The sequence below is a fragment of the Pantherophis guttatus genome, chromosome 2 (assembly GCF_059756535.1).
Source record: "Pantherophis guttatus breed Tessera chromosome 2, ASM5975653v1, whole genome shotgun sequence".
Taxonomy (NCBI): Eukaryota; Metazoa; Chordata; class Lepidosauria; order Squamata; family Colubridae; genus Pantherophis; species Pantherophis guttatus.
This window is the reverse complement of record NC_142064.1, coordinates 21,038,616-21,057,613: the sequence shown is the minus strand read 5'-3', so window position 1 is coordinate 21,057,613 and position 18,998 is coordinate 21,038,616. Positions and strand designations below refer to the sequence as shown.

Below are 18,998 nucleotides of genomic sequence, written 5' to 3'. Positions count from 1 at the left end.
AATCACAGCACCTGGACTAATTTTTTTTTTTGTTAGTTTGAGACGTTTCGCTGCTCATCCAAGCAGCTTCATTAGTCAGAGCAGGTCAGTTAGGTAGAGAGTCGTTGGGATGTACCAACTGTTGCCACACCAAGCTCAGGGTTTTCAGCCCCAACATCATCTTTACAAGAGAGAAGATGGCCCACTGTAGCCAAGTTTCCACATGTGGCACTCATGCCTTCTGCTTAGTTGCATTGCTTGCCTCTTTATTGTTGAGCCCAGTTTTAAGGTTTCCATTTCAGGGTTAAATTGTTTTACTGGCTTGCATTGCTGGGTAATTTTATAATCTTCTTGATTTTAATTGATTTTGTTGCTAAATACCGTATTTTTGGAGTATAAGACACACACACACACTCACACTCACACACACACAGACATATATATAAAAAAGGTTTTACCTTGAGTATTTATTTATGATAGGAGGGTAGGAGTGATTCAAAGTGAGTCTGTGTCATTGGTGGCATCAAACCTAACAAAACCTGCACAGATTATATTATTCTTGTTATGAGCCTTTTTTCTTAGGAAAGTGCCTGGAATGGCCGAAACAAAGAGGCTTAGAAGCAATTGGATAAATCATGGGATGTCTCATTATCTGGCTGATATGTGGAAATATTTTATATCTGGAAATATTTGGAAATATTTCATATATATGTATTTGTAAGAATTTGTTTACTCTGATCTAAAAGATAAGAATATTTAAAGCTATATAGATGATCTCTTCCCAATGTTGTCTTTTTTCCATAAAACTGTATACACTGCCAGATAAAAAGGTTATTGGCCATGCTAGAAGGAGATGATCAGATTTATAATCCAATCCATTTCAAGGTCAACCTAAACTAGATAATATAATTTCAAATTCAGTGGTGGGATTCAAATAATTTAACAATCAGTTCTCTGCCCTAATGACTCGCTGGGTAGGCGTGGCCGGGTGGTCATGTGATTGGATGGGAGTGGCCAACTTGACATCACTCATCACACACAGCCCTTCCTCCCAGCCACTCGCCTCAAAGTCAGAGGTGGGATTCAGCCGGTTCCGACCGGTTCGGGCTAATCCCACCACTGGCTGGCCCGGCCCTGCCCATTTTTTTGGCCCGTTTTGAAATCTACAAGTCTTAAAGTTACCAAGGTTGGATACCCCTGAGCTAGATGTTCTAATAGATCAGTGTTTTTCAAATTTGTAACTTTTAAGATGTGTAGACTTCAACTTCCAGAATGCTGTCTGTGCAATTTTGGAAGTCCACACGTTTTAGGATTGTAAGTTTGAAAAACCCTGTCAAAAATGGGCAAATTAAGATCCTTTTTAGGGATCTGTGCTTTGGTCTCCTTTTTAAAAAAAAAAAACATATTACAGATTATGAGCAGCATATCTATGAAGGAAGACTCTAATAGAAACATGCTTTATGCATAAAAATATAGAAAGGCAGCTAAGGATCACTAATCTCCCCATCTTCATGGACCATAATTTATGAGCAGACGTTCACAATGATCTCAACAGAAGTTTTCCTCAGCTCTGCTTTGCCTGAATATGTAATATCTATGCTCTGTCATTGAGTTGTGATCATTCTGGCCCTAAAGATAGACACAAAGTTCTCTCAATCACAAGAATTGTCCTCCATTCTTTTTATAGTATGGGACCCTAAAAATAGACACAAAGTTCTCCCAATCATAAAATTGTCCTCCTCAGTCTTTATTTATATTCTGGAATAGTCAGATAATGAGGAAAAGCTGAGCGGGAGAGATACATGGACAGACATTATTATTGATCTGATTTATCCTAGAACTGTTATCACTGGAAAAAAGAGACTTTTACACTGATACTTAAGATTCCTTCCCTACCCCACACCATTACTGATGTACTGATATGAAGAAAAGGTCCAACTGGGTGGAAGGATTTTTTTTAATCAGGTTTTTTTATTTTATATTACATATACATATCAATGCGTGAACAGCGTGACACCTGGGGGCCATACATTACAGTACAGATAAAATAGTATTGATCATAGTTATCACATTCATCCATCTTACATATTTCTAGTAGTAATACACATTTATATCAAATTATAATCTTTCAGTATTTCATATTGTTTAAACACACACAATACTTCTGCCGTTCAGTTTCTAAACCTCCCTCTTATCCTTACATTTGTCTTATTTTAGAAAAATGTGTCTACTAATATTCCCTCTTTCTCTTATTTCTGTCTTTATTCTAATTTTTATTCATGTCACCATTATATTAAAAGACGTCCCCTTTATATTACAATACTATCCTTCATTATTTCATTGTTCAATATTTAAATATACAATTCTAATACCAATTACAATATTATTTAAACATGTAAATTAATTATATTCATATTATTTACATTCTTCCAATCTACATGATTCCACTATTAATACACCTGTGTATATTAAAATATGTTCTTTCATCATTTTATTATTCATTATTTCACTTTATTATTCCACTGCAAATCATATTATTTAAACAAACTCAATACCATTATTTAATCTCTGATTTTCCCATTTTCAATACTTAGTTCTTATTCATATTTCCCATATTTCACTCTTTGAATCTATTTATATTAAAATACTATCTTTCATTGTTTCATTATTCAGTGTTTCAATATACTATTCTAATGCCAATCACGATATTATTTAAACATACAAAATAATTCTATTCATATTCTTTGTTTTCATCCAATCTATATAATTCTAGTATTAATACACATGTTTATATTAAAATATGTTCTTTTCGTTATTTAATTGCTCAGTGTTTACCAATCACAATGTTATTTAAACTTACTTAGTACTTCCATCATTCAATCTCTAATTTTCCCATTTTATTATTACTTTTGTTTCATCATGTAAGGGTATATATACAAGTAATCCCTCAATCTCTTATTGAATACATTCCTATCTCTGTTCTAATTTCTCCTCCTGCCACCATTATAAAAAAAGGAAAGAAAAAGGAGGGGAAATTTTTTTTCCTTTCTTCTTTTTCCTATCCGCCTTCTATTCATCATCTCTTGCCGGAATCAGTACTCTAATTCTGTTTTGCAAAGAGATGTACTGATATGAGGAAAAGATCCAAGTGGGTGGAAGTATTTTTGACCCTCTTTCAAGCTTATTTTCTCAGAATTGGTTCCAAAACTGGATGTAAAGTTTATTAGTACAGAAATTGTAATTGGAGCAAAGAAGGAAGCAAGGGACTTTAGGAAGACAACATTATGGCAATTCAAGTTTTTGATGAAGTTTTCTTGTTTTACTTATTTTCATATCTTGGCTTTAAATCAACCCAAAGACATTACATTTGTTCAACATAATCTATATATGGGGTATGGGAATTTACAGCATTTTTATCACAATGTCTTGTTATAGTCCAATGGTTACTGTGCTTAGTAGTGCGATTTTATACTATTTCATATGGTTGTGTAATAATCCAAATTCATAAGGGGGAATATGCTTTGGGATGAAGGCTCACTTTGTGTTTGCCAGAAAATGTTTAAAAGTTTTGTGCAGTGGGGCAGGAAAAAGCACAATGGATGTGAGGTATTGAGAGGTCTGAAGTGTGTGTCCACACAAGCTACGAATTCCTTTTCCCCTTTCAAATCCAGATTGTTGTACAGCTTCAAGAGAGATAATTGAAGATTTGAAATCTTCATTTTTGGGGCTGTTTTCAGCCAATTTCGGCTGTTTTTCTGGCCATTTTTTGGCCATTTTCAGGCCATTTTTTGGCTCATTTGGGATGTTCAGTAGTAGTAAATAAATAGAGAGGGAAATTGTACCTTGTTGAGGCCCTTGACTCAATTGTCCTCTCTATTTACTACTGCTGAACATCCAAAAAGGGCCGAAAAATGGGCGGGATGGGGCCAGTCAGTGGTGGAATTAGCTGGTTCGCCAAACTGGGCAGAATTTTAACAACTGGTTCGCCAGAACTGGTCCAAACTGGCTGAATCCCACCTCTGTTACATTTAATGTACTGATAAGATTTGGATCACAACTTTTTCAAACTTGCACATGCCACGTTTTTCACAGTTTCCATTGCCTTTGCAGAATTATTTTGTGGGACAGCAATTGCAGTATAAAATATCTCAGTTGCATCCAGGAATGAAATACACTGCTCAGGTTCGTTGTGTAACAGATCGTGGTGGAAGGAGTGTGTGGAGCCCAGAAAGATACGTTCACTTCCATAGTGGTGAGTCAGTCTCTTGAAATTTTTCTGCCATGGAAAATCAGAGACTTGGTATTTGACAAAAATGTAGAGCTGAAAAAATCACCGAAGTAATATTTAAGGATAGACTTCTACATTGCATGCAACTATATTTAATAAAATGTACACTGCTGATTCATATAAGACCAACAGTTCACATATAGGTAACTGAGGAATGAATTTGCTGCCAGCATATTTCCCAAACTTCACAGTTATACCCAAATCTTTAAGGATTCCAAGAATGTGTTTATCTTATTAAAAGGGAGAGACAGAAAAGGTATGAAGTTTATTTTAAAAGGATTCCAAAAGAGATTCTAATAAAAGTTATTCCACAATTTTTTAAAAGTACAAACAAATTCAACATAATATTGTCATAGTTAACATGCAAATTTGAAGAAGACAGCAATGATGGACGACCCTGATTGGATCCTGCAGCATTATCCTGGGATATGTAAATTTGCCTTCAAACGAAGGAAAGAATAAGACACTTCACTCAAAAACCCCATTGAAGATGTTGCCTAATTTGGTAATGAAACATCCAGGAGCTAAACAGCAAACGCAGAGAACAAATCCCTGCCAAAATATTTGCTTTCATTCATGACAGCAACATCTTCTTTTTAAAAAACAAAGTCTTGCTCAAATAAAGAAAGACGACATAAAAGAATACAAACAAGGCAGGAGTAGGAAAAAAAATGAAGAACGTATTGTTAGAAATAAAAAGATACGTGGTAAACTGAGAGTTCATCAAATAGCAAGAATCTATTGGGGAAAGTAGTTGAAGTGCCTGGCAATAAGATAGAAATTATAGCTAAAAGAAGTTTTGAAAATGACAGAGGAGCAAAATTTATACTTTACATTGATCTTTTCTGGGTAAATTATTAAAGAGTCACGAACAGCTAACTGCCCAATAGCTGTCTCTTTGGCCTTAAACTTTATTGATCCTCACAAGAAGATAAAATAGATTGGAAGACTCCTATACTCCCAAACATCATTACTCTGTACTCTGCTAATACAGGATAATCCTCAATTTAATGACTGCAATTGGGATCAAAATTTCCACTGCCAACAATGAATTTGTTAAGTCAGTTGCACCCAATATTTAAATCACTGCTCTTGTTAAATGAATCACATGGTGTTTAAGCAAATCTGGCTTCTCCCATTAATTTTGCTTGATGGGAGGTGGCTGGGAAAGTTGCAACTGATGACCACTTGACCCTGGGATCTGCAGCCATCATAAATACATACCACTTACCGAAGGCCCACATTTTGATCACATTACTGTGGGAATGCTGCAACAGTCGTAAGTGTGAGGGTTGGTCATAAGTCACTTTTTTCAGTGCTGTTGTAACTTTGAATGACCACTAAGCAAATGGTTGTAAGTCGAGGGCTACCTGAGCAGGGGGTTGGACTAGATGACCTCCAAGGTCCCTTCCAACTCTGTTACTGTTAAATGAGGCACACTGACTAAATACACGGGCCCTTTTCTTACAGACCAGCCTCCGGGGAAGCCAATCTTTATAGGATGTCGCTCTCCCGAAAAAGAAACCTTTACTTGCTGGTGGAAGGCGAGCTCTGAGGGAAGTCTCCCAAAAAACTATACGCTGCTCTATAACACAGAAAGGTAAAAGTTATAAATCATCCTCTCAATCAGAGGTGGGGAACCATGGCGCCTTTATGACTTGTGGACTTCAATTCCCAGAATTCCTGAGCCAGCATACCATAGCTGGCTCAGGAATTCTGGGAGTTGAAGTCCACAAGTCAGAAAAGCGCCATCGTTCCCCACCCCTGCCCTAAATGGATTGTTACATAATTTTGTATCTGTACAGAAGTTGGCTCTTATCTTTCCCCACATAGGACAACTTATTAATTTGATAAACAATGACAGTCTGGTTGACGTGTTTCCCTTTTTTTTTTTTTCTACTTGCATTTTTCAGAGATAAAAAATACTATGAATGCCCGGACTACACAACAGCGGGGACCAACTCCTGTTACTTTGATAAAAAGCACACATCGCTTTGGATGACGTATAATTTTACTTTAAAGGCCATGAATGAGATGGGGAGTAGTGTGGCAGACCCTTATTATGTGGACGTAGCTAATATAGGTATGCCGAACAAATTCTTTTGAACAGGAAAGATGGTGGAACGTTCAAAAGACTCTGAGAATTCACCCACATCTTATTGTATGCCATATTGACCGCCATCTATAAATGGCAGTCAGCCAAAGGGAGCTTTGTTTGTTTGTTTGTTTATTTATTTATTTATTTATTTATTTATTTATTTATTTATTTATTTATTTATTTATTTATTTATTTATTTATTTTTGATTTATATGCCGCCCTTCTCCAGAGACTCAGGGCGGCTTACAGTGCGTTAAGCAATAGCCTTCATACTTTGGAATATTTATACAAAGTCATCTTATTGCCCCCACAAACTGGGTCCTCAATTTACCTACCTTAGAAAGGATGGAAGGCTGAGTCAACCTTGAGCCTGGCGAGATTCGATCTTACTTTAATTGCAGACAGCTGGTGTTAAATTACAGTGCTTCTGTCTGTTGAGCTAAACCAGCACCTAACAGATTAAAATAAGTGATGTAAGTCCCAAAGGGGCTTTTTCAAAAGGCAACTGGCCTTCCTTTGTTTTTCCTTGAAGACGTTTCACTTCTCATCCAAGAAGCTGCTTCTCTTCTTGGATGAGAAGCGAACCGTCTTCAAGGAAAAACAAAGAAAGGCCAGTTGCCTTTTGAAAACGCATCTTTGGGACAACTGTGACCTGGATAACAGAAAATCTCCATAGACATTAAATGAGGTTAAGACAACATCCAGACTGGTTATACAGGGAGTAGATTCTCTGTGTAAAAGAAAGCCTGGACTTGCAACCAATGATATCATCCTGGCTCATCAGTGGATTGCTTTAGATTTTTTAGCTTGAGCCGTGTTGGCGCAGTGGTTAGAATGCAGTACTGAAGGCTACTTCTGCCGATCACCAGCTGCCAGCAGTTTGGCAGATCGAATCTCACCAGGCTCAAGGTTGACTCAACCTTCCATCATTCCGAGGTCGGTAAAATGAGGACCCATATTGTTGGGGGCAATATGCTGACTCTGTAAACCGCTTAGAGAGGGCTGTAAAAGCACTGTGAAGTGGTATATAAGTCTAAGTGCTATTGCTATTGCTATTCTCACTTCTTCCTGTTGGGGAACCCATTGTTCACAAACTGGAGCTGAGTTCCACCAGCAACAAAAAGTGACAAAGAAATGAAGTCCCTCACTTGGGCGAAGAGGAAGTGATCAGAAGGCAGTTCCTTTTGCTGCCTCTTGATGGACGCTGTCATCTTCTTGCCTCTGCTGATACTTTAAATGAAAGCAGGGAATTAGCTGTAGGAGATTTCTTTCTCTAGTCTAGAGGAAGAGTGAAAGGAGACAATAAGACAATAAGAAACATCTCTTTTTGATTAACATCTTAATATTCAAGTAGCCAGAAAGGGCTCCCCATATGTTCCATCACAATAGGTGTTCTGTCCCCGTCATACATGCACACACACCAACAGACGTTCAAGAGTTAAAGACCAAACCAGCCGGCAAAATCCTTTTCCTTATGATAATGGAACTTGGCAACAACCTAGTGGCTGCCTGCCAAGAGTTTATTACTTACGAAGAGGAGAGATAACTTCTCCCCACTTTTGGTACATCAAAAGAAACAGCTCAATAATTACAGAGCCAGTCAAGTCCAGAGATAATCCAGCAAAGTCTATAGCAAAAGTCCGGCAATGCAGAATGGCGTGGAAGCTTTCAGCTTTGTTCGTCACAAGGTTTGACTGGCCACCACGCTCCCTTTTATACCTTGTGGGGTGTGGTCCAGTGACTCAGCCTAATCTCGGGCATGCCTTTTCTTCTGTTGCACGCGCTTATCTCTGCGACACTGGCGTGGATCCAGCCAAGACTCATTACCCTCATTACTGTCCACCTGTGGCTGAGTGGACGTGCTTGGCCCCGGGCCTATCTCTTGACCTCCGGCGGACACCAAAGGCATTGCCAGAGAGGAGGGTCCTGGAGAGGGAGGCCTTGCCAACTCCTCTCCTTCACTCTCGGAGTCCTCTCCTGCCGATGACACAGGCTCAGGTAACAGAGCCACAACAATAGGATAGAAGAGAGAGAAGCCCGATTCTTAGTGTTCGAGGGATGCCGCCATGCTCATCCTTGAATTGTAAATCCCTCATCCTTCATTTTTTTTCAGTTCAGCCAGATCCTCCAGAAAATCTTTCCCTAGAATTTGAGAAAAAAGTATATGGACAGTATGTGTTATTGACGTGGAATCCACCTTCTCTGGGTGATGTCAAATCTGGCTGGCTAACTCTGGAGTATGAATTACATATAAAGCCTGAAGAAGGACAAGAGTGGGAAGTAAGCGTGTTCATTCTTAGCGGCCAAACATTCTGCATGTTTTTAGGTCACAAAAAAAACCCACAGTCAATATAACAAATAATAATTGCCACACTTTGTGCTATTATTGAACAATAAACCATAAAAATGGTGTGTCTTTAGGACTTTGGGATTGAGCAAGCACTTAAAATACTTCCTTGTTTATTAATATGTTTGTATGTGTAATGTAAACAAAGCTTTTGCTGCAGTTCATAATATATCCTAAAATAGTACGCTCTGATGCATGTGTACGAGTATTTTTACTGTATGCTTCTCTAGTCTGATTCACAAAATATAGACAGTCCTTACTTAATAGTTGTGAGATGGGCAGCAAACGAATTTAATAAACAAACAAACAAGCAATACTAATTGGGGCCAGAATTCCTGTAGCTAAGAATTAAAGCATAACATCATATGACCATACAGGTTAGTGACAGTTATTTTGACACTTCCAGTGGCCATCATTAAGCAGACACCTATGACCTCGCCCATTGTTAAGGCTTACAACCTCCCACTAGCTACCCCATTAATTTTGCTTGTCAGAATAACTAAAATATACAGATAGACCACATTTAGCAACTGCCTTGTTTAGCTACCATTCACAGTTACACCCCTGATGAAAAAGTAACTTTTTGACCCCGCATTTACAACTTTTGCAGGTCTGTAAAGTGAAGGAAAGCTGAAGTAAAAGCTTTAGCACCATTGTGGTTTCACTTAGTGACCAATTCATTTAACAGCCAAGTTGCCAGTCCCAATAGTGCTCATTCAACAAGAGCTTCCTGTACTTTGTTGTTGCATTTTTTTTTTTAACAAAAGAAGCTTTTCCTATGTTTTGTATAGAAGCTCTTTCATGCATATTCTTATATTTCCAGAAAATATTTGTTGGGCAAAGGACGTCTTACAAGATGTTCAGTGTGAATCCAGGAGAAAGATATGTTGCCCAGGTTCGATGCAGATCAGATCATGGTATCTGGAGCAACTGGAGCCCTAAAAATTATATCAAACTCCAAAAAGGTGAGACAAACCTTTGACTGGCCTTCTACTGGCATTAGGCTTATGAAGGCAAGAACAAGTTCTGTTTACCTTAAGGCTTTCCCCTCAGCAAAATTAAATACTATCTTCCACTTCTTGAGCCAGCAGAAAACTCTATTGGCATAAGAAGTGTAATTCTCTATCATGCCGTGGGTATGGTGCCATCCTTGTTTTTTGTTCAGCAGGCATTATGTTTTATTATTATCCATCATCTCTTAACATTTTTGCATGGGGAAAATAGTAGTATATATATATAAGAAAAGTTAAGATCAGTAGATGGAAACTTAGGATCAGAAAATTTAGTGGTATTATTAAATTTCTATATTAAGGATTGGAAATTGTGGGGACTTTGAGACATACTCCCGGGATTGATTTAGTATTGTTAATAATTGGTGTTATTAATAATCCTATACATTTGGATGGAAGTTAATAATAGCATTTAGTAGGGGAAAAAATACATGGCACAAAGAAATGTTATTTACGTTTAAATGAATTAATAGGAAAATGATAAAAGATTAGGAAAAGAAAATAGCATTGTCAAAGTTGGAAGATTAGGATTACACATACTGATTTGTATTATTGTTGTTAACATTGTTTTAAAAAGATTTAACCCAGTCAACGCACTGTCCACAAAATATGTATGTTTATATGGAAAAATTAAAAAACTTGGGGTGGGGGAAAGGAATGGGTAGAATTCCTTGGGTTTCTTTTCTTTCTCTCTTCAGCAAGTAGATTGAATAAATAACAATCTTTTCTCACTCTTTTGCCAACCTGGAGCCAATCTGTTTAACCATGTTCAGTCTGTACTGTGACTTCCTGACCTGCATATAAAGTTTCTCATGAGGGCAATGAGACGTTTTGAAATTCTCATTTTCCAAGAACTTTCCATAACTTCATAAGGGTTCAACCTAATTAAAGATCTTTGTATAATTAATGAAGCACATTCTGACTTCCTTTTTTGATATTTGGCTTTCTCATGTATTGGCAGCTGCAGTTATATTTTCTATACCACAGCCATTCTAAAGTCATCTTGAACATTTGGCATATCTTTTCCCATGCAGGGCACTAATCTGTATTGCATTATGCTAAGCGTTATTTTGCTAGCAGGTGAAATAAAGATCATTGTGCAGCAGTTTGCACACACTGTTAAGTTCATTCATTCATTCATTCATTCATTCATTCATTCATTCATTCATTCATATTTTAATGTAGATTGACCTCTACAGTCGACCGTAGTTGGCCACTGTGATGTTCTCCAGATTTGTTGGCATTGCTTGGTTCAGTCAACTTGATATTCTTGATTCCTTCAGGCACCATAATTTATCTTCACAAACTTATTGTGGAGATTTAATAAAACTCTGCAAATAAAATTTATTCTCTAAGTTAAAAAAAATAACGAAGTTATATGCAACTGCATGTAATTTAAACCATCTTGTTTTCTCTCTCAGATATCAGCGTAAAGGATGTAGTTGTTTGGATCGTTGTGGTTTTTTTATCAACTGCTGCTTGTTTGATCTTAATCTGGATACTGGCTTTAAAAAAAACCAAGTAAGCTTTAACTTTAGATGTTGTGAGATGCACAAAAACAAACCTGCCATAAAATCTACATTAGCAGTGAAGGAAAAGGGCTACTGTCCCTTTCTAATGGACTATTGTCTGCCTGAAACCATTGCTTTCTCTTAAAGCAGTGGTTCTCAAACTGTAATTGATGGACCTCGTGGGGGGGAGGCAATATCATCACAGGGGGGTCCCTGAAGACTTGAAGATATGTTATGATTTAAATGAGTTGAGTTAAGTCTTGGGAGTCTGTGGCCATGGTCCATGGCCATAAAAGGTATTTAAAGGGGGGTCCATGGTGAAGAAAAGTTTGAGAACCACTAACTTAAAAAAATACTTTCCAAACTATCAGCATTTGAGATTGGGGTGGATAAAGATATGATTGGATTGATTTGATTTGGAGTTGGCATATGGTGACTTCTAAATGTCAGTTTATGATTTAGCATGTTGTACACATCCAATTAATTGTGTTGATTCGGTAATTCATGGCTAAACAAATGATGACTTAGAGACTTGTAGAGCAGGGGTGAAATTTACTTACCTTTGCTACCGGTTGGCAAATATGAGCGCGCAAGCACGCTTGCTACGCTCACACGCACTTCCACACATGCACAGAGCCTTCTGCGCATGTGCGGAGGGTCAAAAACAGGACGTGAGGATGTCCGGGTGGGTGGGCGGAGCCTCCCACCACCGGCGCTACCGGTTCACCCGAGCCAGATAGAACCAGCTGAATTTCACCACTGTTGTAGAGTCAATTCCTTTGTCCTAAAGCACAAACTCACCGTCAGGTTTGGGCATCAAAATCCTGCACCTCAACACTGATATGTGTCTTTAAGAATGCCAGTGCCAACCTAGATCTTCCTTAAATACATCCATCCTATCTCAATTTTTAAAATTTAAACAGCAGAAATAGAAAGACAAAATACAGATTTCCCACTTCGCACAAGTAGCAACTTGATGTGCTTACCGAGTTTCCCCAAAAATAAGACCCTGTCTTACATTTTTTTGAACCCCAAAATAAGCGCTTGACCTTATTATTTTGGGAAGCGTGGAGCAAGATGGGGCTCCTCTTGCCGTCTTACCTGAGTTCCAGCTCTGCATTTAAATATTTTCAAGGAGGGCTTATTTTCAGGGGAGGCTTATTTTAGCGCATGCGCTCAAAAGCCCGATTGGCAGGGCCGGATTTTCGTATAGGCTAACTAGGCTTCAGCCTAGGGCCTCAAGATCAAGAGGGGCCTACATTCAAATTGTTAGCAAAATTAAAATTACACTTTCACTATAGGTGAAAGGGCCTCATAAGTGGAATAGCCTAGGGCCTCTTTTCATCTAAATCCGGCCCTGCCGATTGGGCTTATTATCAGGGGATGTCTTATTTTTGGGGAAACAGGGTACTAACAGATCAGTAACATGGGGAGAAAGCTTTGAAGTTTCTCTCTGTCCACTCTCCTTCCAGTGACTTCTTTGCCATGGTTTGTATTTAACAGGGAATAATCAATTAGTTGAGGATCAGGAAGCAGAGGGAATTTTAATAATTCTGGTGCCAGAGATCATTTTATATAAAGATGATCTTCCATGGGCAACTTATACCCATACTACCACTGAATGATGGTCTAGAGGAGTTTTTAGTCATTTAGTATTTCCATCAAGCTAGTTCTCGGCTGTCTCCCACTTTCGTGCTGGAAATTGCTGAATCACCAAACGAAGTCAATCTGCAGGTGTTATCAAACTTTAATCCACAACAAACGGGCGGCAGAACAAACCGAGGTTGAATCTCGCAAAGTTGGCGCTGAGACCCGCTGCTTCTCAGTGCCGTTTAAACATTTTGCGCTGGCAGTGCCCACGCCCCACCCACCGATAGTACGTCTCAGCTGATTGACGGGTTGCAGTACTTCCTGGTTCCTGTCGCCTCACTCCTTGCTGTTCTCATCGCCGCGTGTCTCCTGCCATCCGTATACGCAGTCCGAACCGATAACCACCACCAAGAGTCGGTATTCCGCCACCACCTCTAATGCACCCAGTGCTTACTAAAACCCACCCACCCCCTGACAGCGTAGAGTTGAGGGACGTGTCGTCATGCCTCTCCCCCTCCAGTACGTGTGTCAAGCTGTAGCTGGGCTTGACACTAGCATTATTACTTGAGCCCAATAGCCAAAAGATAAGAGGGAAGATATTTATGCCCTCTGAAACTTATTATTTCAGAAAGTCTAGAGAAGAGTTTCTCAACTTTGATAATTTGATGTGTGAAGATCGACTCCAGTATGGCTAGGGAGTTGTAGGAGTGGAACAACCCATCTTAACGTTATCAGGATTGGAAAACACTGGTGTAAAGCATCATATACAGGTGCCTGCTTGCATCAAAAAGTCTTATCCAAAGGATGATGATGATGATGATGATGATGATGATGATGATGATGATGATGATGATGGAAGTAGAATAACAACTCCTCCAATGTCTAGAGTCTCCTCCTGGGCTCTGTTGATACCAAATCAATTGAAGTGCTACCTATATCCCGTGAAAAGCCCTACTAAAAATTTTCCAACAAGCAAAGCTATTTTTATGTTCATTTCTACTGGAAAAAGAAATTAACTCACATTACAATAGCTGCCTTCAGAAATATCATTTTAACATAAGAAGGAAAGAGAATTTTTTATCTGTCTTCCTTTTGCATTTCAGGATGATAGCTCGCCTTCTACCACCAGTTCCAGGTCCAAAAATAAAAGGCTTGGATGCTCAATTATTACAGGTGAGCTGTTAAAGGAGAGTGTGGATCTTCACCAGCAGAATGTGAAAATCCTTTGCTTGGTCACACCTTGTTTACGTTTGCTTTACTTTGGTCACATGTTCTTTGACCAAAAAAGAACATCAAGCAAGAAATGTTTTGCCTTCCAAATGGATAACTTTTCAGCTGTTACTATTCTGCTATTATTATGATCACCTTCTCCGAGACCCTTTGCACAACTTCATGTTCTGTGCCAGTTGCGCCCTTTCCTGGATTGTGACATACCTATGCTCAGTCATTCATGGCTTGATTATCTTGCGTTTGGACTACTGCAATGCACGCTACATGGGTTTACCAGGGGACAAATTCAAAATTTTTCTCTACTGGGCGTGGCTTGGTGGGCGTGGCAGGGGAAGGATACTGCAAAATCTCCATTCCCTCCCCACTCCTGGGGGAAGGATATTGCAAAATCTCCATTCCCACCCCACTCTGGGGCCAGCCAGAGGTGGTATTTGCTGGTTCTTCGAACTACTCAAAATTTCCGCTACCGGTTCTCCAGAACCTGTTAGAACCTGTTGGATTTCACCCCTGGGGTCTACCCTTGAAAAATATTTGGAAGTTACAGCTGGCACAGAATACAGTTACAAAGACAGTTCTTGGGAACCCTAGGGTAGCCCATGTAATACCTTTGTTGCGTGAGCTGCACTGGTTGCCGAACTGCTTCCGGGTCCAGTTCAAGGGGTTGTTTATTCCTTTTAAAGCCCTTTGAAGCTCTGGGATCAGGCTACTGAGGAACCTTCTCGCCCCAATGGGATTGTCCTGCTCCACTTGCCCTGGCAGAAGGGGCATGCTGTGTGGATCCTGTCAGCCAAAGAATTTTGTCTAGCAGGGTCCAGGTGAAGAGCCTTGTCTGCTGTGGCTCCCTCCCTCTCCAACATCATGCCCCTTAAGTGTCCATGGAGATTCTCAGTCATTCAGGTCATGGTTGTCCCAAAGGTGCTTTTTCAAGAGTCAGCTGGACTTTCTGGTTTTCCTTTGAAGATGTTTCACTTCTCATCCAAGAAGAAACTTCTTGGATGAGAAGCACAATGTCTTCAAAGGAAAACCAGAAAGTCCAGTTGACTCTTGAAAAAGGACCTTTGGGACATGCCCTTTAAGGTGAGATCAACCCCCACCTACAAAGGCTTTCAAAACCTGACTTTGCCAATTGTCCTGGGGTCCCAAAAAGGGACAGTCCATTCTGGAGACTGTTAGTGGATTAAGAAAAGACCCCGGTCCCACCCCCATTTGTATTCTGATTCTTATCTAATATTTGCTGACATTTAAAGTTTAAACATTTGTAGCTTGGCTTTTATGATATGGTAAGCCCCCCCAGAGTCACCTGACAGTAAGATGGGCGATATATAAATTTAATAAAGAAATAAATGAATTACTGATTTGTCTGAACTAAAAGCAAAGAGGCGTTCTCTATTTTCATATACAAACACATTTCCTTTGAGTGGGATTTTCTTGGAAAAAGACCCAGTACAGAAGTTCTATTCTGAAGTGAGAACATGGAGTATGAATGGAGAGCTTTATCTTGTCCTTAATTATGATTGCAGTCTAAATTCTGCCTACCATATCTCATTTTCCATACAATATTTGATAAAGATTATGCCATAATCCAACAGTTTGTCTCCTTGGTAATCACAATATTGAACCACTGTACATTTTCAAGAGACAAACGTATAACATGTGTTTTATAGGACTATACAAATATTTTAAAAGAGGTGCCTTGAAACGTGCAGGAGTGTGTACCAAGCACCTTTTTAAATGAAAAATTAGCTACTTTCTCCATGGGAAACGAAGCAGCTATGAAGGCAAATGCTTGTGGAGACGTTTAAAAGCAACCTCTGAGGCATCCCACGTCTCTGGAAAAAGATGCAGCTGCTTTAACAGGTCAAAATGAGATGCCGTATTTTTCGGACTATAAGACACACCTGACTATAAGACGCACCTAAATTTAGAAGAGGAAAACCACAAAAAAGTTTTTGGTCTCCCTTTTTTCAGGCTTTTTTTTTTTTTTTTTTTGGCCTTTTTCCAGTCTTTTTTGCCCTGTTTCCGGGGCTTTTTTCAGCCCTTTTTTGGGGCTTTGGGGGGCCGTTTTTGAGGTGCTTTTTGGCCTGCTTTCAGGGCTTTTTTTGGCCTGTTTTTGATGTTTTGGGGGGGGGTTCGGCCTGTTTTTTTAGACTGTTTTTTTCTGAAAAATGGGCTGAAAAAGCCCCCAAAACAGGCCAGAAAAAGGCCCGAAAACAGGGTGTGCGGAGGCAAATAAAATGGTTGGTGGGTGGGCGGGGCTTAGGCAATATTCGATCCATAAGATGCACAGGCATTTTCGCCCCCTTTTGGGAGACAAAAAAGTGTGTTTTACAGTCCGAAAAATACGGTACTTCACACGTGCTCATGTGTCGTGAACATCTCTTTCAAAGAAATTATTTCTTCATTCTGATCCTTATAACTCATAACTCATAAATGTTGGCATTTAATTCATATTCTATATCAGTTTACTGTCTTTTTATGTATCAGGGAGGCAAAACTATGTAGCTTCAGGGCTGTTTAAAATTCCAGATGCGGCTGCTGGATACAGTTGTTATATCTAAACATTTTACATAACATTAAATATAGCTTTATCCTATCCCCATAAACATTTTGAAGTGCGGTCGTCATCATCATCAACAATCCCGTTCACTTTCCTGCTTAATAAAATGTAACCCGCTTTAAGATCTGTATTTCCTCTGCTGTAGGTCCAAATGTGTTCAGCTCATTTTTATGCAATATGTCATTTTTAGAGTAATCCAGGGTGCATTTTGTTTTTCTCCAGGCAGGAAAATCTGAAGAATTGCTGAGCGCTCTTGATTGCCAGGGTTTTCCTCCAACTTCAGACTCTGATGACCTGCTGATTGAATTTTTGGAGATAGACGACAGTGAAGATCAGCAGCTAATGCCAAATCATGGAAAGAGTCACCCCAATAAACATGTAAGGCTAGCCCACCAGGAAATAGACTCCGATTCAGGAAGGGGAAGCTGTGAGAGTCCATCTCTACTGCAAGAGAAATATAAGGAAGCCAGAAAACTGCCCCCTACAGTAGAAGTACCAGATCCTGAGGAGGTTCAAAGGAACACTGATAGAAAAAATCTCTCAGAAACATTAAAACTAGAGCCTGAACGGCATCTCCCACGGTTGACCAGTAGTAACCCAAAATCATCGACATGGCCTGGAGACCAGCCAGGGCACTCTCACACTCCAAGGTATTCCTCTCATGATGCCATAGAGATTTGCAAAAGGATACTCAAAGCCACACATGTAAAAAGGTCACCCATTTTGGGGAGAAGGGAAGGAAAGCATTGTTCTCAGCTTCCCGAACCCATTGAGACGATCAGTAAAGTAAAAACGGGCCAACTGGAGGATGAAGCCAATATAACTCTAAACTCTCAGCGTAATCAAGACGCATTCTGGTTAGCTTCTCCAGAGCAGTTGCCTTTCACCTCTACGAAGCCAATGGATTATGTAGAGATTCATAAAGTCAGAAGTGACGGAGCGCTGGCTGTGCTACCCAAGCAGAAAGAAAGTGTTGACAAAACTGAAAAGGCTCCTCTGCCTCCTCTGTCTACAAAAGAATACTCCAAGGTTTCAACGGTTGTAGCTAATCATATTCTGGTATTATTACCAGAGACCAAAACGGAGGTCTTGCCTACTTTTCAGGAACCCCCAAAGGAGTCCAATCCGGAAAGCCAGGCGGAGAAAAACAAGATCTATTGCCTCCCGGTTCCCAACACGTGCACAATACAGATTGGTGGTTTAGATTACATGGATCCGAATAACTTCATGCCAGCCTTTCATTAATAAACAAATTGAAATTCCCAGGTGACGCAAGGAAAATAAACATTCTTGGCACAAAACTGCTTACATCTGTTTAAATCTTTGCATTCGGTCATTAAAGAACAGACACGGGGGGAAAAATTCATCTTGCTGTTTGTGATTAAGAAAATTATTTTGTTGAAGTCTGACTTTAGGGAAAGTATGTGTCATGATTTTATTTCAAACTACAACCTATTTCATTTATGTCTGATATGTCTTATCAAAAATGATGAAGTATCAAGAATTTCTGGTTAGGCGGTGTTTGGGCACCCTGGGGTGAAGGCTACAACACATATGCAATCCACCGTTTTTACTTCTCATTTATTGAGCCATGACATCTGACACCGCGTAGAAGAAACATACAAGAGCAAAGGTCCTGCATTTAAAAGTGTTTCTTTTTCAAGTGCCACAGGACTGTATCACTCTCAAATTTCTGGTGACTCTTTTCTACCCCCATCCCTCCTCCTCACCATTTGAGAGAGGAGTCTTTCCTGCCTGGTCACCTTTATTCCCACCAGATGCAAAAGACTTGATGACATTACAGTAAAGAACCTTGAGTAGCTGCCATATATATTTAAAAAGGGGAATATTTGTAGTTCAGGGTCAGTGGTGAAATCGACATTTTTTTAATACCGGTTCTGTGGGAGTGGCTTGGTGGGCGTGGTGTGGCTTGGTGGACATGGCAGGGGAAGGATACTGCAAAATCCCCATTCCCTCTCCACTCCAGGGGAAGGATACTGCAAAATCTCCATTCCCACCCCACTCCAGGGGAACTATACTGTAAAATCACCATTCCTTCCCCACTGCTGGGGGAGGGATATTGCAAAATCTCCATTGCTACTCCGCTCCAGGGGAAGGATACTGCAAAATCCCCATTTCCTCTCCACTCCAGGGGAAGGATACTCAAAACCTCCATTCCCACCCCACTCCAGGGGAAGGATACTGCAAAATCCCCATTCCCACCCTACTCCAGGGGAAGGATACTGCAAAATCCCCATTCCCTCCACTCCAGGGGAAGGATACTGCAAAATCCCCATTCCCTCTCCACTCCATGGGAAGGATACTGCAAAATCTCCATTCCCACCCCACTCCAGGGGAAGGATACTGCAAAATCTCCATTCCCACCCC

At 39.7% G+C, this 18,998-nt stretch overlaps 1 protein-coding gene across 6 annotated transcripts in view; it reads left to right on the top strand.

Moving 5' to 3' along the window:
- Positions 1-17,972, top strand: part of PRLR (prolactin receptor) — a 176,972-nt gene extending 159,000 nt beyond the window's left edge. For all 6 annotated transcript variants that reach the window (XM_087888217.1, XM_087888214.1, XM_087888215.1 and 3 more), the window contains 8 exons: positions 4,090-4,231; positions 5,738-5,867; positions 6,181-6,350; positions 8,479-8,645; positions 9,536-9,677; positions 11,144-11,243; positions 13,927-13,996; positions 16,833-17,972. In XM_087888217.1, the coding sequence (XP_087744343.1) occupies positions 4,090-4,231; positions 5,738-5,867; positions 6,181-6,350; positions 8,479-8,645; positions 9,536-9,677; positions 11,144-11,243; positions 13,927-13,996; positions 16,833-17,855 (1,944 nt within the window). In that variant the 3' untranslated portion in view covers positions 17,856-17,972. The remainder of the gene's footprint in view (positions 1-4,089; positions 4,232-5,737; positions 5,868-6,180; positions 6,351-8,478; positions 8,646-9,535; positions 9,678-11,143; positions 11,244-13,926; positions 13,997-16,832) is intronic.
- The last annotated feature ends 1,026 nt before the right edge of the window (positions 17,973-18,998 follow it).